The sequence below is a fragment of the Eufriesea mexicana genome, unplaced genomic scaffold (genome assembly GCF_001483705.2).
Source record: "Eufriesea mexicana isolate 0111107269 unplaced genomic scaffold, ASM148370v2 scaffold107, whole genome shotgun sequence".
Lineage (NCBI taxonomy): Eukaryota > Metazoa > Arthropoda > Insecta > Hymenoptera > Apidae > Eufriesea > Eufriesea mexicana.
This window is the reverse complement of record NW_016908335.1, coordinates 2182605-2207376: the sequence shown is the minus strand read 5'-3', so window position 1 is coordinate 2207376 and position 24772 is coordinate 2182605. Positions and strand designations below refer to the sequence as shown.

The 24772-nt window shown below is 38.0% G+C and overlaps 4 protein-coding genes across 4 annotated transcripts; 2 read left to right on the top strand and 2 right to left on the bottom strand.

Annotated features, from left to right (window-relative positions):
* The first annotated feature begins 2347 nt into the window (after window positions 1-2347).
* LOC108555300 (CD151 antigen) lies at window positions 2348-7661 on the top strand. Its single transcript, XM_017910877.1, has 3 exons — window positions 2348-2622; window positions 5479-5640; window positions 6512-7661. Exons 1-3 carry the CDS (start codon window positions 2464-2466, stop codon window positions 6656-6658), a joined length of 468 nt encoding a protein of 155 aa, XP_017766366.1. The 5' UTR covers window positions 2348-2463; the 3' UTR covers window positions 6659-7661.
* Window positions 7662-8392: 731 nt separating this feature from the next.
* Window positions 8393-10274, bottom strand: LOC108555299 (TRAF3-interacting protein 1). Its single transcript, XM_017910876.1, has 5 exons — window positions 9788-10274; window positions 9391-9716; window positions 9199-9317; window positions 8962-9142; window positions 8393-8891 (listed from the first exon to the last, which is right to left on the bottom strand). The coding sequence occupies exons 1-5, from the start codon at window positions 10272-10274 to the stop codon at window positions 8709-8711; spliced, it is 1296 nt and encodes a 431-aa protein (XP_017766365.1). The 3' UTR covers window positions 8393-8708.
* A 392-nt stretch (window positions 10275-10666) lies between these two features.
* On the bottom strand, window positions 10667-13950 carry ZnT49B (solute carrier family 30 member 9). The gene is made up of 11 exons (XM_017910934.1): window positions 13659-13950; window positions 12974-13473; window positions 12648-12837; window positions 12488-12570; window positions 12158-12281; window positions 11941-12079; window positions 11544-11867; window positions 11267-11479; window positions 11061-11195; window positions 10889-11002; window positions 10667-10810 (listed from the first exon to the last, which is right to left on the bottom strand). Exons 2-11 carry the CDS (start codon window positions 13398-13400, stop codon window positions 10766-10768), a joined length of 1794 nt encoding a protein of 597 aa, XP_017766423.1. The 5' UTR covers window positions 13401-13473; window positions 13659-13950; the 3' UTR covers window positions 10667-10765.
* A 426-nt stretch (window positions 13951-14376) lies between these two features.
* LOC108555345 (protein YIPF1) lies at window positions 14377-17660 on the top strand. The gene is made up of 4 exons (XM_017910937.1): window positions 14377-14633; window positions 14823-15208; window positions 15280-15460; window positions 15531-17660. Exons 1-4 carry the CDS (start codon window positions 14432-14434, stop codon window positions 15707-15709), a joined length of 948 nt encoding a protein of 315 aa, XP_017766426.1. The 5' UTR covers window positions 14377-14431; the 3' UTR covers window positions 15710-17660.
* Window positions 17661-24772: the final 7112 nt, after the last annotated feature.

Sequence of the window (24772 nt, the reverse complement as noted above, 5' to 3'; positions counted from 1 at the left end):
TCAACATAAGAACTCTATTACTGCGAAAACATGGACTCTTAAAAATCTATCGTCTCAAAATATCGACACGAGAACTCTATTATTACAGAAAACATCGGCTCAAAACTCGATCGTCTTAAAATATCGACACGAGAACTCTATAACTACGAGAAATCGACTCTGAAAACTCGATCATCTCAAAATATCGACACGAGAACTCTATCGCTACGAGAAATCGACTCTGGAAACTCGATCGTCTTAAAATGTCGACATAAGAACTCTATTACTGCGAAAACATCGACTCTTAAAAATCGATCGTCTCAAAATGTCGACACGAGAACTCTATTATTACGAAAACATCGACTCTGAAAACTCGATCGTCTGAAAATTTCGACACGAGAACTCTATAACTACGAGAAATCGACCCTGAAAATTCATTCGTTTCAAAATATCGACACGAGAACTCTGTAACTACGAGAAATCGACCCTGAAAACTCGATCGTCTTAAAATATCGACACGAGAACTCTATTATTACGAAAACATCGACTCTGAAAACTCGATCGTCTGAAAATTTCGACACGAGAACTCTATTACTACGAGAAGTTGACTCTGAAAACTCGATCGTTTGCAAATACGGAAAAGCCAACGCGTGGGATAAATTCGCATTTTCATCCAGGAAGAGATAGATCGATCTATCTATCCTCTCGATCAGTATTAACGGTGCTGCTGGACAAAAGTGGAAGCTCCGGCTCAGAATTTACGCGATCCTCGACTCGCATCAGCCACGATTTTCCGCTTTTGGAGACACGGAAGTCGTTAGCGGCTGATGATCGCGATCGGGATCATCGAGATCGTGGGAGGAACGAGAGTTGCTTCCAGGGACACGAATCTTCGTAGCGTTCCGTTAATCACTCCAAAATGGCGATGTTCCGTGAAAGGAAAACGGGAAGGTTCTGCGAAACGTTGGAATCCGAACGTTCGCCCTTTAAAGATTATTTATTCGTAATACAGTGCATCGATACGATCTGTCCTGCGAGATTTACAGGAGAATTCCAATAATCCGACGTGCTCGATAATTCTGTAATGCCGGCTCATCAAATATGCCGGATTATTGAACTATGCTCGTATATGGCTACGATATATCTATAAAGGAAAGGAAAATAATGGAGAAATGACTATAATTGACATTAGAAATTAAAATACCAGCGTAATTAAAGCGATATCGATTAACGTTGATAATGTTCCCATTTCATTGATTATCCATAACTACGTATGGATAATTTTGTTAAAAATATAATATTTAAGTCTAAAATTACCGCGAAAGCGAAAAGACAAATATTATAATGATAGATATAATTAATCTACTGCTGTCTGATTACATGACAGTTACACGAAAGAAGGAATAAGAATTATTAAAAAATTAATTATTTATTTATCTTTTCGTGGTATACGAAAATACGTATATGGAATTTTAAGCAAAAGATTTTGAAATGGTCATTTGGATTTTGGTAAATTTAGTATTGATACGACAATGCAGTCTATTTGTTAATACTCTTACTCTATTCGTGCCCAACACTGACCATGATACAGTATAAATAACAATTTCCAAATTTTCTATTAAAAATTCTGTATCCAGCATTATTTTTCTTTTACGTATTCATACGTATCGTGAATTTTTCAATATTCTCTTATTCCATCCTTTTTAACTTCTCCCTTCATTTCCCATCTATAAGTTTGTTAACTAATCTTGATGGATTTTATTTAAGAAACAAATTCGCGATGATCTAGTACCTATCTAGTGCCATTTTTGAAACAATAGTATGGTTACCCAAGCCTCAGAGTCGACTTTGCACAAGTTTCCCAGTCAATCTTCCTTACTGATAGTGGTAGATTTAGATTTGACTTATGTCTGTACAAAAACCTAATTCGCGATGACTATCTAATGCCATTTTCAAACACTAGTATCGTTATCCAAGCTTCAAAGTTCATTTTGCACAATTTTCCCAGTCAATCTTCCTTACTGATAGTGGTAGATTTAGATTTGACTTATGTCTGTACAAAAACCTAATTCGCGATGACTATCTAATGCCATTTTCAAACACTAGTATCGTTATCCAAGCTTCAAAGTTCACTTTGCACAATTTTCCCAGTGAATCTTCGACTTCCTCGACTTCTGAATTTTCCCTTAACCCTTTGCACTCAACGATTTTTTGGCTAACGAACAGTAGGAGTTCAAATATTTTCTGCTATTTTCTGAACAGTAGATAAGAAATCGTATAATAATTAACATGTACAAATTATTGGATTTATCTTAAATTTGACGTATTAATTAATATCGATCTTCGAAATTTTGTCAAATGGCGCCTCTCGAGTGCAAAGTATTGAACAAGTCCTAAGCGATTACTTTAACCACCAGGAGAGTAAAATTTTGTCGAATTTCCCTAATTCGATGCTGCTTTTCTTTGCAGTACGTGTTCGTGGTGATGCTGGTGTTCGTTCTGGAAGCTGGAGTCGGTGCCCTGGCGCGGCTGTACGAGGAACAGGTCGGTCCTGAATTGACGATGAATCTTAATCGCACCTTCCTCGAGTACTATTCCATGAGGAGCAGGGAAACTTCGGCGATCAACCAGATGCAGATGGAGGTGAGCACGGGTGAAACAGGACCTCGTAAAGCGAGCGGAAGAATCATTGCTCGTTTGGGAATTTAACGCGGAAGCCTCCTCGAGTTTGCGATCGTTTGTCGTTAGGAAATAGTGACAGTTTTAACCCTTTGCACTGGAAGATTTTTTCGCTGTCAAGATACGACAATTGGAAGCTCTTCTCTCATTTTTCTGAGCTCGGGGACACCATTTAGGCTGAAATAGAAAAAGGAAATGACATGTATTTCGTTTCAATGCTTCACCTATAGTTGCTTCTGATCTAGTTATTTCCTAGTATTCGTTACTTTGCATTGGAAGATTTTTTCGCTGTAAAGATACGACAATTGGAAGCTTTTCCTTCATTTTTCTGAGCTCAGGGACATCATGTAGGCTGAAATAGAAAAAGGAAATCACGTGTATTTCATTTCAATGCTTCACCTAGTTATTGCATAGTATTCGTTACTTACCCCTTTGCACTCGAAGATTTTTTCGCTGTGAAGATACGACAGTTGGAAGCTTTTCTTTAATTCTTCTGAGCTCGAGGACACGATTTATGCTGAAATAGAAAAATAAAATCAGGCGTATTTCGTTTCAATATTTCACTTGTAGTTTACCTCTGTGGGGATCCTCCTCCACGGTTAACGAAGTCAGCTAGTCAGGCAGGTACCCTCTGTGTTGATGGGGTGCTGGAAGGGACGTTGGAAAAACAAGAGATGAGTTTCGTCCAGGCCTTACTAGGGGACTATTATAGGGAAATTTGGAATTTTTATTTATAAAACGCGGAGGGTTCATCGAGTCACTTGCAGGAATCGTCCTAGAATCCTTCTGCCAAGGACTACGTGAACTATGGTACACTCCATACTTATTGATAGGATGTATGGTACCTTCAACCCTATTGGAACAAAAATCGACGCAATTTTTACCAAACGCAGCTGCATACTTTCAGCAATCGCGAATCTAAAATAGAACAAGTTATTTTGATCACCATGATAGTCGTAGCGTTAACGCTAGAACTACCAGCCCAGTCAAAATGACTGGTCCCAGAATTTTCCTTTTTGCAATCACCGAACACATACACTTGCTTTAAAAATAAAATTGGTATCAACTAATAGAAAAGAGAGAACTGTAATCGATATATTCACTCATATTCATCGTACTGCTGAAATAACTATAATCTGTGCACGTTATTGTTAGGTACCCATTAAAGATCGGTAGTTCTAGTGTTAAAGGGGTTGAAAAAGGTCTCGAGAAACCTCGAATTTTTTCGTAATTCCTTCGATAGTGAGTGTAAGGTAGTTGTCATAGTTATTCCTCTCTTTTCCTCGATTTTTTCCATTCTTTGCCATTTCTGTACCAGAGAACTCGCGTATGGAAGTGCCGAAATAGGCGCAATATGGTGGGACGTGGAGCAGAACTCGATACAGGACCGCAAAGGATTGGGGGTTCTTTATCGACGTCGATGGTCGTTTCTCTGCAAACGAAACGCTTTACGGGGATATCCGTACGAGTTCTCCGGAACGATCTTCCTTTCGTCTTCCACCTTTTTCCCGCCCGCTTCGCCGCTATCTCTTAACGCAACGGAGGACGTCGTTAAGTTTCGTCGCACGCGAAATGGCTGCCGGCTACCTTACACGGCCGAGATATCGCCGGGCCATTTTTCTCTAGACCTCTACGCGCAACTTACTTCGTTGCTGCGTTTACGGCGGCAAATCATCGTTATCGCTTGGCCAAATGGCCCCGACTCGTCCTCCGCGAACCGATTAACACAACCGCGGCTCCTTTCGCCGATTTTTCGACTTTTCCTCTTCCAGTTTCTTTGTTCCCAGTACGAGAGAAAACCTATTGGCTCCTAATCGACGCGCACTGACTTGTCATAACTGATGACGAGAAGAAGCGACTGTCCTCGGGTTCTGACTGTAGTCGACGACACTCGTTGGAGAGTTATCGTAGAGTTCTAGTAGAGTTATCGTAGAGTTCTCGCAGAGTTCTCGTAGAGTTCTCGTAGAATTCTTGCAGAGTTCTCGCAGAGATCTAGTAGAGTTCTTGTACAATTCTCGTGGGGTTATCGTAGAGTTATCGTAGAGTTATCGTAGAGTTATCGCACAGTTTTCGTAGAGTTATCGTGCAGTTATCGTAGAGTTATCGTACAATTTTCCTAGTGTTATCGTAGAGTTATCGTAGAGTTATCGTAGAGCTCTCGTACAATTCTCTTAGAGTTACCGTACAGTTCTCACGGAGTTCTAGTAGAGTTTTCGTAGAGTTCTCGTACAGTTCTCGTAGAGTTATCATACAGCTCTCACAGAGTTCTAATAGAGTTCTCGTACAGCTCTCAGGGAGTTCTAATAGAGTTTTCGTACAGTTCTCGTAGAGTCCTAGTAGAGTTCTAGTAGAGTTTTCGTAGAGTTATCGTACAGTTCTCATAGAGTTCTAGTAGAGTTTTTGTACAATTCTCGTACAGTTCTCGTAGAGTTATCGTACAGTTCTCACAGAGTTATCGTAGAGTTCTCGATGTTATCGTACAGTTATCGTAGAGTACTGGAAGTATTCTCACAGAGTTATCGTAGAGTTCTCGATGTTATCGTACAGTTATCGTAGAGTTCTGGAAGTATTCTCACAGAGTTATCGTAGAGTTCTCGATGTTATCGTACAGTTATCGTAGAGTTCTCGATGTTATCGTAGAGTTCTTATAGAATTCTCGTAGAGTGTTCGTAGACTTATCGCAGAATTCTTACAGGGTTCTTGTATAATTCTCGTAGGGTGCTTGTATAGTTTTCGTAGAGTGCTCGTAGAGATCCGTCGGTTGATGAGTAGACTCGTGTATTTATTTACGGTTATTTTATTCCCGAATCGATGTTCCAGTTCAAATGCTGCGGAGCCCTGAGATTCGAGGACTGGCTGCACAGCGAATGGCACAAGCACGAGGAAGTGGTGAATGACGGGAGCCTGGTTCCCGATAGTTGTTGCAAGACACCGACGTACCTTTGCGGAAGGAGAGATCACCCGTCGAACATCCATTACACGGTACCGATCGATTTCCAGTCCATGCCAATTCTGCATCCCCGATTCGAAACGGCGCGAGCTTCCAATTCAGATCCATTCGGGATTCCAATTGAAGCCTTCCTTGCAGCCTCGGAGATACAGGCTTTCAAAGATATCTCGTTATCGAGGCTTTCTTTTCATTTGTTCCTCGACAATTCGAGCCGCGGTCAAAGAAAATGGCTGAATGGCGGAAAGTTAGACGATAAGTCGATCTTCAGTCACAGACGTTCACTAAGTCAAAGGACCAGGCTGGTGTCGGTCCCACGACTCCATTTTCCATTTTTGCACACCGTTTAAATGGAAAATGGAGAACAAGTAGCTTCGTATTTAGAGATGACCGAGTATAGTCATCATCCTTTGGTATCGAGTGCTTGTTGTATACCAATAGTCATCGAATATCAAAAATATAATCAAAAATCACTATGACACTTGCATCGAAGTTGTCTAGTTGCATCATTAACCCCTTGGCTACTATGGACGCATATAAGCGCTCAACACAGTTTGCTTTTGTGACACGGAGGGCGCATATAAGCGCTCGACACAGTTTGCTTTTCTGACACGGAGGGCGCACCTCTACCCAAAATTTTGCCGTTCTCGGCGGACATTGTAAACGAATTCCTACCCGTCTGGTACGACCGGTGCGTTTCAAAGTCTGCCGTAGTCAAAGGGTTAATCGAATAGTTCGTCTCTTCGAGTGAAAATTCGTCTGAAATTGATTTAAAATATATCAAAGACTGCTCGAATGACGATGTGACGATAGCATATCGTTAAGTATACCGATAATCAACTTCGGACTCATCGTACCTTAGAAACTGTTTAATTTTAATCGTTGAACGAAAATCATTCTGTTCAGGGTTGCATCTACAAGTTTCTAGAGACGACCAAGGAGCATCTGATCATCCTAGGTGCAGTGGGCCTGGGACTATCGGTGCTCGAGTTGTTCGGCATCGTGCTCGGCTCGTGCCTCTACATAAAGCTCAGGCACGACTTCGACGACTGAGAATTGCTTCAAGTCCGCGAGAGCAACAACAACGGCCGTTCCTGGTGCAGATACATGCAGAACGGCGTTGGAGCCGTTTGATCGTTGGGCTGGAAGGGAAAGAAGAGGAGCGGCCGTGGAGAAGAGGAAATCCTTCCTCCGACGTTCGCCATTCAGGATTTCCTCCGTTTCTGACGCTGAATTTCCTCTAACCCCTCGAGGGGGAGCTCTTGGAATTTCTCTCCTATTCTGTCCCTTCTCCCGAGAGACTACAAAAGGCTCAGAAGAGGGAACGAGGCGGGGAAAAGGGAGGAAAAGGGAAAGAAAAAATGAGAGAAGCAGTGCGTTGGCGTTCAGGTCACCGTGATGATCTTCCTCGCCACGATAGTCTTCAAAGTCGAAACGGCTCTTTCTTTTCCTTCCGCGAGGTTCGACGAAAGGAACGAGACGAGAGGCGAGGCAAAGCTATCGAGATTCGATATAGAAACTATAAGAGGCGAAGTCTCGTTTCCATTCGTTCGAGGATTCGTCTCGAAGAGACTCCCCTTTCGCGTGTTTAATCGGTCGAGAAGCGGATGGAAATACTTGTGTCCCTCGGCCAGGTGAATCTCGATTAATCCTCGACCACTGCCCGGGCGTCACTATCCTCGTGCTCTTACGAGACCCATGACAATTTTAGAGAAAAATCTTTTAACGAATACCCCCTTTCGAACGTGTTTATTCGGAACGCGAGGAGCTCGTGCTCTGAGCCAAAGTTGTATGTACGCCATTTCTCTTTCACTCGGGGAAGAGACGAAGGTGTTCTTCTTTTTATAACGGAACAGCATCCATCACGATGCCCCGTTCACTCGCGACAAGTGATCTCTGCTACGTCGAACGTACTCGGTTTCACTGTCAGCGACGTTCTTCCGCTCGTACAAATCACGCTGTCTCTTCGAATACTGCCGTAACGAATCCGCACAAATGTTTCTAAAGGTATATACACACGGGCTGCACGTACGAAGGAGCGAGCTTAGCGTTCTTAGCTGGTTTCCTTGGGGCCAAAGCAGTCCCCATTTGTCGATCAAACGGACCATTCTATCGTCCTGCTTTTTCACCAAAAATAAAAACAAAAGCGAAACACGAGAGAGAAACGAGAGATCCGATTGTTCGAGCGATCGCGAGACGATCGTTCCCCGCTGTTCTATGGGAGTCAACCGCGTTCCCGGGTTTTCTTCCACGATCGTAAAAACGATTTTATACCCTTTATTTATTCGACGAGGCGAGTCCGATCTCGGGGATCGCCTGCCTTGCGGGAAAGATCGGGAACGTGCGTCGATTCCTTCGCGCGAGGGAACGATGCGAAATCGGCGAATCGAGAGCTCGGACAGAACTGTAAACAGTGCCTTGACGAGAGTTAGCGTTAAGTCGAGAAATATTTTAAATTATCGCCGATGTAAATTCGTGCAGAGAAAGCCGTTAGCATTGTAAATGTACGTACAGTATTTATTCACGTATGATATATATATTATATGATAATATAATATATATAAATATAAATATATATATATTTATCTGTTGCTTCGCAGATCAATACGAGCCTTCGCACACTATTTATAGCAAAGTTTGTCGTACAACGAGAGCTCGCGTTGTATCGACGATTGCACGCGAGAATGTCCTTGCACCGACATGCCAAGGAAACATTCGACGCATTTGTATCGTTTATCTTCGTACATCGTTTATCTTCGTTCAATGGAACTTGCTATTCCACCGTTATTTGATTAAAAAGCACAGAATTCCGTTGCGCAATCGTTGATTCAACTTGGTGCCGCGCTCAAGACAAAGTCTAATGACATATTTTACTATTGCAAACACAGTCGCGCCATATGTTATTTTATTCTCAATGTTATTGTCTTTATTGATATTACGTGTACGTGTACTGTCTGTTAGAGTCTAGAACTTTATAAATATTGTACATATCAGACCCTATTCTGTTACGAATAAACAATAAAATCGTAATCGCCGCGTTTCCTAACCTCAAACGCTGGCAAGAGACGAAAAAAATGTCTTTCCCGGAAAGAATTCCATTCGTTTACCGACTGGACGACTCGATGTCACTCGCGTACTTCTCCATCGACTGTAGGTACATGAGGAACGAATCGTCCTTCGTACCAAGAGATACGAACAACCAGGCAAACACTGCAAGTAAGTCCTTCGACATAGTTATCTTCTGCCAACTATTCAAATCGTCCAAAAGAGACTGAACGTTAGTGTCCTAAAATTAAATTACAGCGTAGGGTAAGCTTCCTTTCGTTTTCGAGCTAAGTGAATTATCTTTTACATACGTTTTGGCAAATGGAATCGTTGAAATTGTAATAGTGTATTAAATTTATATGATTGTCGGTCCCTGCACCGACTTGATGAAGGCAGAAAACGATCAGATATAAAGGAACTGCGATTACTGCTCTGTTGTAGTCGAAGTAAAGTTCACGTAGATGCTCCATATCGAATCGTGCCAAATCGAATCTAACGAATAACAAGTATTTAAAAGTTTCGAATTCCATTTACGGTATCGAACATACTTATCGAACGTAGATACGATGCACATAGCCACGAGAAACGAGAAAATGTTGGTGTAAATCTCACCGGTTGTTGAATATTTTATCAGGAATTCCGTGGTATTATTAAAAAATGCGTAAATCTAGAAAAAATTAGATAGATTAAAAACAATGTCAGGAAGCTCGTTAAAAATAATATTAAAGGAATAGACGTACTATTATAAAATGCATAAGCGCCATACCGCCCAGGAGACCTTGATATAAAAAACCGGTGTTCTTTGCGAATTGTTGAACCATGATGGCCACCTTTATGAGTGGAGAATTTTGTCCTTCAACGTTATCGACACTACTTTCCCTCTCAATTTTTTTCTCACTGCTAGGATCTTTTTTTTTATTAATTTTAATAGCACTGAAACCACCCCTATGTTGTACATAAATTTTATCCGTGGTTAATACAGGAAATGGTGTCTGATGTTCGTACTTGGTTTTTGCATTTTCTTGCGATCTCTTTAAGATTTCCGTAATGGGTAATTCGTTATCCCCTACAATGTAAATCAGATCGTTTCATTTGGTGATTTAATATTTTCGTTTAGAACGTTTAACATATTTTTACCGGTCAAATTTCTTTTTCTCCTTTTCGATCGTTCCAACTCGCTTTCGCCATAGCTCTTCTCGGACGATTCTAAACTGGATGTATCTTCTTGGATTTTATTCACGGTGCCTTCGGAACGTCTGCTATCTCTTCGTTTATCACGACGATTGTGTCGATCCTTCTGTCTTTCAGTGGTCCTTTCGTGATCATCCTGATATTTTTCGCGAACGACATGTTCTTTATGTCTCTGAATCCTTTTAAGTCTCCTCCTTTTATCAGAAGATGCCTCTTCCGTGTCGTCGATCTTTTGTTGACTCCGTCGGGACCTGTTGATCTCTTCTAAATTTGACCATCTAGGTCTAACAGGCGTACTAGTGTGTTGCACGTATGGCGAATACTGCGTGCTGTCGGTAAGCGACGAAGACTCCTCGGTGTTGCTCGAATCAGTTTTGCATGACGGTTCCGGCATACTCCATCGTCTTGAAACTCTTTCATTCGACCGATTCATTTTACCGATTCTCCGAGAGTATAAAAGCGCTCGATGCCTTTGCTATCACGATTAGAACACATAATATTTAATCGTGCTTACTTCGCTAGAATCTAATGAAGTTTCACACCCGACAATTCCTTCATAAATGTAGGGGCAAGTAACCATAGTAACGGTTTGTTGACTCATAATCCGCCGCGTGGAGTACTTGAAAAAAATCGATAATTTAGGACAATATGCGATGTAAACATTTTACCCAGTGAACGAGTCAAAATTAAAAGAAAAATAAATAAAAATTATCAGATAAAGATAGATAGGAAATTCAAATTTATTTAGCTAATTTAGTTTCATCTACAAGTAAGATTAAATATACTATATATATATAAATAATATATATCATATATATATGTGTGAGTAGATATGATTGACATATTGCGCAAGTGTTATAAAACATTATTTACATCAGAACGTATATAATTTATTAGATACATTTTTTTACTGTACAGAAGCATTTATAAAATCTCCAGGTCACAATGTCGAATCTCTGGATGTTTTTTCTGGAAATATTAAAAGAAACAGTTAAGTCATCATATAAAAAATGTTAGAAATTTATATATAAAATATCTTTGGAATACCTTCAGTTTTAGTTCCATTCTGTCTATCTCTCCACCAAGCATATCAACAATACCTTCACCATGCTTTAATATAAATGCTTCCAATTCTTTTATGTCACTCATTGCTTGCACTTCCTAGAAAACGGAATTTTTTTTAAATTAACATAATACGTTTTAAACATTAAACTATTACCTTTAACATCTGAGCAAGATCATGTTTCTCCAAATAAGATCTCGTTAATTCCCTCCCGTCAAAATCTAATTCAGCCTTGTACCGGACTAAATTATTACCCATATCGATACCCTTAACATCATAAATTGCTCGAACCTAATTAATAATTAATTCAAATGAAAATATTTATTCTTACAATTATTAAAATATAAACATTAAAATGATACCATTATATCCGACTCTAGTTCTGCATTAATTTTATCCAGGTCTTCCTGAGAAATACTTCTACCAATTAAAGCGCCAGCGTTTGTATGTATTATAAACCCAGCCACTGCACCGAGCAGGCCACCGACTAAAAGAGATCCAATAGAGTCAAATATCGGATTTCCCATATAAGAAGTTAAACCCATACAGCCAGCTGCACATATAATACCAACTACCTATCAAATTTAAAAGAATATGTAATATTTAACAATTATCTCTTTTTGTCTATTAAATACTTACCGCTGCGAAGTCTTCCGTAAGTACGACATTTACGGAAGGATCTTGTCCTGCTAATACATATTCTTGAAACGTTTGTCGTTTCTCGTCTGCTCCCCTTTTAATTGATTGTATTGCGACTAACAAAGTTGCACCCTCAGATACTAACGAACCAGCTAATATAAAATATGCCCAGTAAAACGACTCTATTGTCGAAGGATGAAGAATACCGTGAATACCATGATATACCGATAGACCAGTTCCAACGCAAAAGATACCAACTCCAGATATTAAAGAAGACACATATCTCATATTTGTATAACCATACGGATGGTCGGGATTGGGATTCTAAAATATATGAAATGTATGTTAATATCAAGATACGTTGGTATTGAACATCTTAATACAATTTCACACGTACTTGTACTGATTTATGAATACCATATGCTAATATTAACTGATTACAAGTATCTGCAGCAGAGTGCACACACTCTGAAAACATACTATGTGAACCAGTATATAACCATGCACATAGTTTGAATAAAAAGTTGCAAGCATTACTAAACAGGGAATTAGAAACGAATTTAATGTAAAGATAATTACAATTGTTGGATAAAAACAGAAAATGCTGAGCTTACATTGCAACAGCAGTTAAAACTACTTTTCCAGATCTACCAAAAAGACCCTCTTCTTCGAATACATGGGTTTTATTACCCATTTCTCGTCTATAATCTCTTAATCGTCGTTTTACGGTAAATATGTCTATGAAATGATAAAATATTTAAATTAAAGATTTACAGTAATTACACTATGAAAGAGATATATTATAGTCATAAAGCAACTGATCATGATCCTGCAAAAACAGATTAAAATTTATAAGGAATAAAAATAACTAATTTATTCAAACAAAAATATTTCATAGAAATAACCATTTTGTATGTAGTAAGAGAAAAAAATATTATTCTTACTTTGCTGATATGCCTTTCGTTCAAGTTCTTTCTTAAGAAGTTCTTTTAATAAAGCTTCTCTTGATCCCCAGACTTCTATTGCTCTGAAATTAAACACAATATCTTAAACATAATTGTATGTTTATAATCATCTGTCTAAATTTTACTGTATAAGGCTTACTTAGCCTCTACATCTTTCCACCAATAAACAGTAATTGGTGGTTCATATTCATAGGGTGATCTTCTTTTTGTCTTTGGTAAATTTTCAAGATCAGATGGTTGTAGCAAAAAGTCAGACATTGCTCTAACTGGTGTAATAAAATTACGTTCTAGAGATGAAACACTTTTGTCTATCTTAGATTTCTTTTTGGCTGTAAATAATAAAAATTATGAATATAGGCAACGATAAAAATGATAAAACATAAATGATTAAGATTGAAAAAAAAAATATTTGAATCAATAAAAACAGCTTTTACTATACTTTTTTGATTATATTTTCTTCTGTACCTTCTGTCTTCAAATTCTGTTGCCCTTCCTTAGCTTGATTATTATCAGGTTTAACATCTAATTTTCTCTCTTTTAATTGCCCTAAATTTTCTTTTTTTAATTCTATTATCTTTTGTTCTACTGCAGATTCTGCTTTTGTACTTGTGTCTTGTGAAATTTCTTTTTGTAATTTTGCTATGATAGAGATTGGCCTGGACATTGAAATAAAGATCCACCTCCATTCTTGTGGATACCCTATTCTTTTTGCAGCAAAAATCTTTTGAGGATTTGCAAGAATTTGTAACTTGCATCTTGTATTGTAGTTATGCGTTATCAAAGTATTGGTATATCTTCGTGCATATCGTACTTGAAACATGTACAAACATTCTTTACTATAATGGCTAATATCATGAAGAAGTTTTAGATGATTAGGAGCCCGTTGTAACATATTTTCAAAAAGGTGCTAGCTATCAGATCCTGCACAAGGGCACAATTTTAAAACAAGATGTAAATCGCCTAACCTATCAAAAAAAAAGTTGTTGATATTTAAATATTTTTACAAATAGTAATTTTTTTTGTAAACATTATTATAAAATATAATTTTTTAATTTTATAAAATTGAAGAATAAAACTATTAAAATCTGAATGCGTTCAAAAATATTATGCACACTTGAAAAACAAAGCATATTCCGAAGTATTTCTTTACCTTTTTTTACATTTCCTTATTTTATAGAATGGGGTACATTGTTAATATAGTAAAAAAATACTGTTCGGTATTAAACTATTTTAAAAAAGCATTCCAATGGATCCCCCTTCAACTGTCAAAAATCTAAGCAACCACTGTTCAAAATCAGCAAAAGGTAATAGAGTATCGACACCACTGATAACAAAAATATTGTGTTTTTACATAGTCATACATTATCAAATTTAGTAACTTTTTAAAATTTATTTCGGCATATAGATTCTTAGGCACGATAATAAGATTAAGTACTTTCACATAAAGCTACGTATTTATATTAAATCACGAGAGTGTTAATCATTTTATTAATTTTTATGCAACCCGTTTAAGAATAGCAAATTATTTTTATCCATTCATGCCTAAACAGCATTAATAAATATATTTGTTTCCTATACACAACATTATGAACAAAATATATATCAATTGTGTGTAACGCTGCAGTTAAGTAAAATTTATTGTATATATACATATATATATATATGTATGTATACACTGTATATACGTTTATTGCGATGCACATATAGACATGTATATATACATATTGTTTAAATATATTTTACTTAATTTATCTAATAATTTATGAAAATTCCATAATAAAAAGTACTAGCAAATATTAATTGCTAACATTTAATTGCGATTGGCTGATGATCAACCGACGCAAGTATCATATATATACCTCGTTGCAATATGTATACTCCAGCCTTGTCAAACGGACAGGAAAAGGTGCAAAATAAATAGCTATGGATGGAAGTCAATCAAAAGCAACCGATTCGCAATTTATAGTGTTTCAAGATTTTCCTTCGATAAATCATGAAGGAAATATTAACCAGGCACAACTGGATATCAATACTTCGAGTCATCAAGGTTTTAATAACCTCTCAAATGACAATACGGGAATGGGTATTATTGAGGATCTTCAAGGATTACCCGATAAAGATGAAGGTTTATGCTTTTATAATTTTTTCTTTAGTTTTAAATAATTTTATAATTAGTATTATTATTGTCACGATAGGTATTACAATATTTACTAAGTATCATATTGCGTTAATTATTACGTCGGTGCTGTGAACATTAAAAATTTCTACTTATATTTGTATTTGTTATTCAGTATCGTATTTTTTTCTCTTTTAGCCACGTCATCGCATAGTTTTTGGACTATAGAGTATTATCAAAAATTTTTCAATGTAAAGACAAATGATGTGGTAGAAAGAATCAAAAGATCTATAATCCCACATGGAATAGACAATTATTTAATATCCCATATCAGACCTAATCCAGATCTTTATGGTCCATTTTGGATTTGTGTCACTCTAATATTTTCTATAGCTATTAGTGGCAATTTGGCAGGTTATTTACAGACAGCTAATTCAAGCAAATATCATTGGAGGTACGAATTTCATATCGTATCTTATGCTGCAACTTGTATATTTTTGTATGCATGGTTATTGCCACTCATACTATGGGGTGCATTAAAATGGACCTATAGCACAAGAAACACAGAGGAGGGATTAATTGAGGTTCAATATTATTTATTTATCTCTTATAAAAAGCACAGTATAATAAACTAAAAGAATCATCTTTATTTTAGACTCATACAACTCCTGGTCTCTTAGAACTCTTATGCCTGTATGGTTATTCTTTGGCTATTTATATTCCGGTAGCTTTTCTTTGTACAATTCAAATTGAATGGTTACAATGGAGTTTAGTTGTAGTGGCAACCCTTTTATCTGGAGGAGTGTTATTGAGATCTATGTTACCTGTAATAGCAGGTATCGCATATCAAAATCTACAAATTCTTAAAACCATGAAAATAAATTAATAAAATAAATTAATTTTCAGGGAAGTATAGGATAATGTATATCATGATAATCCTTGACATGCATCTCCTACTAGCAATAGGATTTATGCGATATTTCTTCCACATATCATCAAATACCATTCCCACGGAAGATGTAACAGCGACCGTACATGCGGAAGTCGGGTCACAAACTTCACATAATCGCTCTAGTAGTAACTAATGGTATTTTGATTTACTCAATCATGGTGGATTTGGATACATCTGTATTTAAAAATGAATTGACAACAGTATCGTGAAGCGCATTTATTCCAGTAAATATCGACTGTTAGAATGAAGTGGTACAAATCGCATATGTTTATTGAACGTTAATTCCGTCTTCGTGCAAGTAGATGTAGTATTTATACTATACCTGTGAACGAAAAATAAATGAAAATAACTAAAATTTGTCACATTTGAGGCACTAGTGTTTATTAAAAACATTTCAGTCGACTCATATCAAGTATATATAATATTCCTGTGTGTCAGGGCAATATAGAAGGCCAACAAAGTGTCTGGTTGATTTATTTGCACAGCCCCCATTTTCATATAGGGACGCGTTACATATCAACGCAACACATATCATTTACAATCATACGAACCTCCATGTTGTACACAGTAATTGTTATTAGTACTCGTAATACAATAGATAGTATTTATAGTTATTAGTCGTCGTTAATACAATCGTACATAATTTATTAAGTTTTCCTCCTTTATTTACGATTAACCAATGTCATAAAAGGCAACATTCACTTTGTAGTAGTATCGTCACATTATTATCATCGATCTATCCATATATACCATGGCAGTAATAATTTGCTTGCCATTTAACGTTATTACACAAACAATGCAACATTGACGTATTGACGAATAAGTTTCCAATTGCTTACCATGGCTTTTGCTAGATTTCATTTTTTTTTTCTTTTTTCTTTTTTTTTTTTACCACACGAAGACGGTTTACGTGATCTTCGTCGGCGCCATTACCGAAAGAAATGAGTGCATTGAAAAGCTACTTTTACTAAGAATGTTCATCTTGCCTAACGAACGGTATGCAATTTTGCGTTCAGACCTAATTGTAAGTTAAAGGTATTTCTTCTCGTTTCCTTAAGTTTTTCAAAAAGTACCAACATGATAATCTTGTATAAGTCCATCAAGCGATTCGCAAGAGATAACACGATAGTAAAATTTAGTAAATGTTTCGAGGTCTACGAAGTCTCCCGTTTTGCAAGCCTTGTCGATGTGAGCCTCGCGTGTACAAAATACAAAAAAGTTCGAGCAGAGTTTGACTTCTCTATAGAAAGAAGTGAAACGCCTCTCGTAGCCTGTATTCTCGTCCACTCTCGTCCAACCCTGTTTGGATTTGTTCAATTACTGAAAATTACGATCGCAACACAATATTCGTCGGCCTGTGGTGCGATTGGAAACTCATTGACACGAATTAACCCGGTGTTCAAGCTCGAATACTATAGCAATGAAATTGCTAATATTTTTAACGAGTTGAACACAAGAAGTAGATTTCGTCGTTCGTTCAAAATCTAAATCAATACTAGACATAACCTTAGCCATACTGTAGTATGGCCGTATACACAAATCTGTTTAAGGAACACGATATTGGATTATACATGGTGAGATAGGCGCAAAAATTACGGAATAATGCCGTGCATTCAATGACGTATTTTTAATACTGCAAAACAAAACATTCTTTTATTAGATCGGTTTTCTTCCTTGGACATTGGTATCCTCGATATACAAGCTACCAGAATTTCTGTTCGAGCGTTTAACTCAGTAAAGCGTTTCGACAATCACGAAACCGTCGGAACGATATTCTACAATTTACGGCTAGTGCTCACAACGACTTGGTCCAACGTGTTTACAAGATAATTACAGTCAAAGTTTGCGAATAGGCAGGAGCAATAATAACGAGTAATAAACCTACGACAGTCTACTTAGTTACTTGTTTTCCCTTCTCTCGATCTTTCCTTCGACGTTACACGCAACGTTACTTTGTTTCATCTTTTGTTTTCCTTTCTTTAAAGTCTCGCGATTCTCAACGCGTTTACACGAACAGGGATAACGTGTTAAACGGATTGAGAAACGGATGTTAATAGTTCTTATTACCGTTATTTACAATAAGGTGTGTCGCCGGGCATGTCTATCGTTATTATTATTAGTATTAATATTATATAATATACATTTTTCTCTTCTATTTCGTAAATGCAAACACGCATAACTATTACAGAGACATACGGAGCAGCTGTGCGCGAATTGCGCTCCAGGCGCTCTTTAAATATTACACATAGATAATAGTAATGTTTACCCTGGTTTTATTAATTATTACAAGTATACGCATATATATGTACTTTATATATATATATACACATACTTATATAACATTGCTCGTAAATGTCGTACTCTTTATACAATCGTTGACTATTATCTTCTACCATGTTACGCAATATTGCAATAATTTCAGGTTGATTATTCAGTCGCATGCTTAGATAGTACGTAATAAATTTTTTTTTCCTGTTTATACTGAACTTATCGATATCTCGAAAACTTTTATTAGTAATAAACGAATGTTGAGACTATGCTTGTACGTATAAATCTAATTCGAAATCATGGTTACGTATTTTCGGAAGGTTAATATTTTTGTTTCAAAAACATTCACATATATTTCGACGAAATGTAACTTTGGACCGAAAATCAATGGAAATTAATGATCTTCCTTTACGACAAATGGGAAATCGCGTTAATATAGGTATATACATTTTTTTTACTTTTTCCTTTTATTTTTTATCCTGCCAGGGTTGCAACTATATCGAATTTATCGTGTATTAAAGCTTCCTGCACTTCTTACATTTCTGCGTATATACGTCTTCCGTGTCCGAGATACTACTTTTGCATCGAACCAATTTCATCGTCGATCGAAGATGTCCGATTATCGTTATTTATCGTGACAGAAGCTTGTATTTGGAAAATCTGGTAACTACCGCACATCAGTTCAATATATTCGATTCGTTTAATTACACCTACTACGCTTTGTAACTTGGCTACTTCGATTACTTAGAATGCGCGTTTCGTAATTAAAAACAGTCCCGCCACTTAGCACACATTTGCGAGGAACTTCTACTCTTTATTGTACTATCTAGGTGAACGGTGCGATTTCGAAAAATTAAGAACAAGAATGAACGAAGAAAGGAGAAGAATACAACCGTTTAACTGTCTTTTCTCATAGAAACTTTTAAGAGATGTGTGGACATGAAATTTTTCGTATCGACGACCGTGACATTGATATGTTATTTTTCCATTTTCTTTTTTTGTTTTTTTTTCCAAGACGAAGCTACGTAGTTCAATCTGAAAAGCAACTAGCTGTAAATCTCCTTCTCGAATATTAGTAACGCAAAGTATGCCGTGTTAAATCTCCTTCTCGAATATTAGTAACGCAAAGTATGCCGTGAAGAAAACTGATTTTTCCTGTGTTTTTCCTCTCATTTTTTCTTTTTTTTTTTTTTTTACCATCAAACTGTAGTGAATTTAGAACGAGGTCGCTCATCGGAACGAGTTTACGTTCGATCACCTTTCGTATCTCGAATCTAGCTGAAATATAGTTGAACCGCCCAATCTCCTTACCATAGATTTCTGGAAGATAACATTAGTCCGTTTTGGTCGGTTATTTAGGACAGGTGATTAACCTTAGTGACTAACACGATCGAAAAACTACGAGAAACTTACGTCGAAGAATACACAGTATCGTACAAGTGTATGAATGTGTATGCACGTGTGTTGGTGTTCTTTGCGCTACGGAATTCTTGTTGCTTTTTATACTTTATCATAGAATTACACTTAGACGTTTTAAACGTGTTCTACGAGCCCCTAGTAAAAATCTACGCTGCACGTTTTCGCCGTGTCTGTGTATGTATACCACGTAAAAACGTTCGGAAATGTATCGCGCTAAAAGCACAGATGTAGAGCAGAGACGAAACAGATCGCGAACGGAACACGCGCTACGTTTATTTTATCGAGTTCCGAGAAAGGATTCGCCGGTGTGATTCGCTGAATTTGATGCAAAGTTATAAAAAGGGACGTTTCGTTTGCTCCGCCGTCACTTCTCCCCTAATACGTTTTCAACTATGGCTTATACGAACGCGAGGCTCTTTTGATCAAATGTTACGCGTTGATCGTTACATTTTTTTATCTTTTTTTTTGTTCTTTTTTATATTTTTCTTTCGGTTCGATCGAACGGTTGCTTTGATTTCGTGCTTATGTGATAACAGGTACGTAATTACACACGTAGTGAACTCTTTTCTCTTATCCCTTTTTTCAAAGCTTCTCTCCGGAACTGCGTGCTACTTGGAATGGTTCGGTGCGTATTGTCGAAAAAATTCGCCATCGATCGTTCTGTTTCTATTCTCGCTGGTCGATCGGATTATCTCTATCGTAACGATCTTCTTGTTCGACATCTTGAAACCGACACGACTGGACCGCGCGATCTCTTCCTGCTGTAACGCGAGACACGCGTAGATTGCGACAGAAACTAAAGAATGCAGGAAGTGTAACCGGTAACACCGATGCCCGATGTACGCGATGCTTGTTCCTTGAAATCGTGACCACCGATGCCACTGTGCGACGTGCTTCCTTTCACGCGTACGGAAGGCAAGAACACGGACGATGCAGTTTCTATTTTCGCGTATCGTTCGTCGACGAGAGGTTAGAACGGAATCGTCGATCGGACGAATAGCAATGGAATCAGGATGCGCGACAACGGTGCGCGCGAAGCAAAGCGAAAAACAGGGCAACGCTTGACAAAGAATATAACCGTAAAAAGACAGCGAACTCAGTTGAAAAAAGTGTCCGGGCGAATACACGGACATCTGCATTTATTAATCATTTAAAACACAGTGACGTCTGTACCGCTGCGTGTACCTTTCCCTTTCTTTCTCTGTCGTTTAGTTGAAACGTCTAATTATTTTTCTTTTTTTTTGCGTTTCTTTTCATTTATTCGATTCTTTTTTTTCTCTTGTTCTGTTTCCTTTCAATCGTTCAGGTTGCATAGCTTAATTCCTCGATTACATTTACGCGGTTTCGAAGAGCATCGAAGCTCTTATCGATCACCTTAAGCATTAGTCTTTAGTGTTTGATTATTATACTACAGTAATATACAGAAAATCGTGGTTCTTGTCCCGGTGGTCTGTTCGTCCATCGAACTTAAACATATCCCGATCGTTCCTTTTTTCTACTTCTTGTCCGCTACTCTATACATTATCGATTTCATGGTATCGCTGGACGAGCAGCCCCCGAGACTTTCAATTAATATTCAATAATTACAATACACTAAATATAATCGGCCCGTGTATATTAAAATATAAATATCAAATAGACTTCTTGCCCCCAGGATGTATGCACCTAAATGCCGATGCGCGACTTAAAAATTGAGAAACGTTCGTTAAGTAAGTCGTCACCGATTAGTTAAGACCCCTGTGTTGTCGGAAGAACGCGAAGCTCGCCATTACCAGAACCCGAAGAAAAATCGAAGCGAAGATGTTCGTTCTAAGGGATAAAAAGACCATTCTACTGACCAGTTTGTTTTGTGTTTTTGTTTTTTTTCGTTTTCTTTTCATCAATCAAGACGAGTGATGTTCACGTCGATCTAGTTCTAGTTCTAGTTCCCAGCAGTGGCGTGCTACGCGATGAGATTAGAATTTTTGGTTACCTAGACGATAATTAATGTTCCGTGCGCTCCATTACAGCATCGAGACGTCGCGTCGGTCGACAGTGACGAGGAAGCTTTCGAGAATCGTTTGACACGGTGCAATTTAAAGCCTACGTACTTTTGATTTGTCTGCTGATTGATTCGTGGTTGTCGTTCGTTTCCGTCGCTCTCTCCAACGAAGCGTTTATTGTCGAACACACGAAAGAGAAGCCAAAGAACGGGACTCGTCGCGGTCGGTCGACCCAACGCTGTAAACCGTAACGCAGCGGTTCATTCGCTCTAACGTTAACGCTACTTTATTTTTCTGCCTTTTGCCCGATTCTCTTTTCTCTTTTTACTCGCTACTGCATAACATTTCTTGCTTGAACTTATCATATATTACCAATTTTCAACCAGTTTCCTAACACTCGACGACGACATTCGTTTCGACTGGTACAGTCCGTATTCGTGCACGAACTATTTCGGAGACCAAACTAAACCTACGCTTTGTACTCTGGTCGACCTCTGAAATAATTCATCGCACGCGCAAGCAGTGGATATCCCAATTTTTCTTTGCTTTCTATTATACAATTTGTATATATATATGTATATATGTATATATAATATCCATATGCATATACACGTATATATTCGTATATAGATAAATATATATTAATATATACACACGTGCACACATATATACATATATATATACCTAAAGGAGAATGATGTTCAACGAGATACGCGAGTATAAAACGCGAAACGATCGAATCTTGTTTCGAAAATGAATTAGTCCGGTCGAAAACGAAATCTAGAAAAGATCCTGCATGGATCATCGATATAAGGCACGCTCTACTAGTAAACAAACTCCACGGTCAAGTGCTCCCGTTCGTCTTTCGACACACCGGTTATACTTATCGCTCGTTTTGCAGGCCACACGCAGTTAAGCTACGAAGTTCGATCGTTCGAAATTATACGGAGAATACTAGCGACCTCTACGTGTCTTCTATCGAGACGGCGAATATGCTCGCGCGTTCCTCCATGTTGCGAACTGCACGACAGGTGACGCAGCGGGAAGCGCCAGCGACAGACTGGGATGTCTCTATGGTCCTATGCTCGCGCACCGGTTGAACACCATTTTCCAAACGACGACTCCGCGACCGTGCGGCCGCCGTACGAACGCACGCGGCAAAGACAATCGGCGCAGCCTGAGAGTTTTAATACTTTATGACAGACTTCCTGCGAAAGCTTAAAAAACCTTTTGCTTTTCCATTCTTTGTGTGTTTTCTTTTTTTTTTTTGTTCGTTTGTTTTACCTACGCTAGATACCGCCATTTAGAAACTTCACTTTACACTCGCCTCGACGGCGATCGATTGGGGTTACTATGTTGCTGGATGCATGGTCGTACGAAGGACCGCGTGCAGTCGAATTTACGAGGTTTAACCTTTGTCTCTATTTTTCATATTTTCTTTTCTTTTTTTCCTTAATTTTTATTTCTCGAAATTTTTCTTTAGCTCCGCGAACCGGTATCCAGATTGGTCCTTCGATTGGTTCTTCGAGGGAAAAGTTGCAAACGACGACGTTGAACGTCGATAAATTCGGGTGCACGTGGTAACGATAATTTACACATTTATACAGTTGTATTCGTTACGTATAGGATTAAAGAAGTTTGGCAAACGGTAATGTTAATCGACGGCACGATGGACTTATCCTCTCAACATGTGTGTATGTGTGTGTGCTCTGTCGTGCGGTGTCTGTGTGTATGTAGGTGTAGTTATTATACATATCGATGGTAATGGTACCGCGATAAGGCAATGCTATGAAAACTCTTCGCGTAACGAGACCTCGGGAATTCAGCAAGAAGAAAGGAAAAAAGACAGCTGAAGTCGTCTGAACCTCGTAAATTTGGAAAATATCTCTCTTTTCTCTTCGAACAAGCCCGGCTGCCTTCGAACCACTGGAAGAGAAAAATTACGATCGGGGAACGAAAAGACGCTAAATCACTGTCGTCGTGGAAGAATGAAGAGATCCGTATCCCACCTGATTTTCGCGAAAAATATCTCGATCCAAAGCTCTTGCCATGAATTTAGAAAACGTTAAGATCAGAAAGTATAGAACAGACATGTGTGAACCCGTTCGACGCGAATGAAATAACGTATAGTAATTCGTGACCATAACGACGTTAAATTCGTCATCGATGATAATAGTACAAATGGTGCTACTACTGTCATAGTACAATTAAAATGCACGAAAGGCGAACATTTATAGGCGGTACAAATATACGTAGTATAGCCATATAGCGAATAGGTGTATTTGTAACAGCGAATTCGACTTATCGATACGATTGTATAAAGTTCTAAATTCTAAGGATTTTAGATAGACCTGTTCCATCCTCTTTACGATCCGTTATTTCCATTTTCCCCACTTTCCCACCCGTTTCCCACCCAGAGTCACGTTCTAACCGCCATGTTTCAATGTCACGAAGAAGAAGCTCTGATAGTCGAGTAGAAATTCGATTTTAGAACAACTGGAAACTCTCCGGAGGAATATTGCAACACCGTGAAGCAAGGAACGACGAATAATAAACAACCGGTGTCTCTTGAAATTACCTTGTAGAAGTTTGCCCATTCGAATGTTTCTTTTACGAAGAACCGATCCAGTAAACATGTAGTCCAAAGTAGAATGTTCCATAGCACGAACGAAAACTATGAGAACGCGCGTGTCGAGAAGAAGAAGAGTAAAACATAGATGAGAAATTACGGGAAAGAAAAATATTCTAAAACCGTACGAACATCGAAACACGAAAATTTCTGCTTTCTTCCACAGCGAAGACTATCCAGCTATGCCAAGGCGTGTCTCTAATTATCGATCTAAATCCGTCACCCATTAAAGACGAGAAAAATCGTTAACGTCTAAGCAGTGTTGTGTTTACACGAGTGTATCTTTCTTTTCCCTCACTTTTAGTTTAAAACTATGATTAATCCTTACTCGTATAGCATTATGCATAAGTTGACAAACGTATAATACAAGTACTACCGTTAATATTATTTGCAATATTACCATAGTATAATAGTGAACATTAAGAACATCGAAGAACAGTCAGATAGGTGTGAATCGTCGATTCTAGCCTAAATTACCCGCACGATCTATCGTTTACTTCTTGCTTCCCTAATCGGACTTCATTTACTCGTGACGTTACGATGCGGAGAGAATAAAAAAAAAAAAAAAAAAAAAAAAAAAAAAAAAAAAAATAAAATAAAATAAAAAGAAAAAGAAAATATACTTGTATCTCTGTCCCGTGTCTTCGTGGCTCGCCTTAATTTCGAATCGTTCGAGAAGTTGAGGTACGAATTAAAACTACGGACTATTGTGATTTCTCTTGCACGTATATAATCTACGAGATCACGCGCGTACGTGTACCCAGCGAGGGATCTAGTACGCGTGGATCGTGAGCAACGATCTAGCGACGCATCGCGACGAACCGAAATTTCGGGCAAGTACCGTGTACTGTAATGTAATTTGTATATCGATAGTATAACGTTCGAGTTTTTCTCTTTC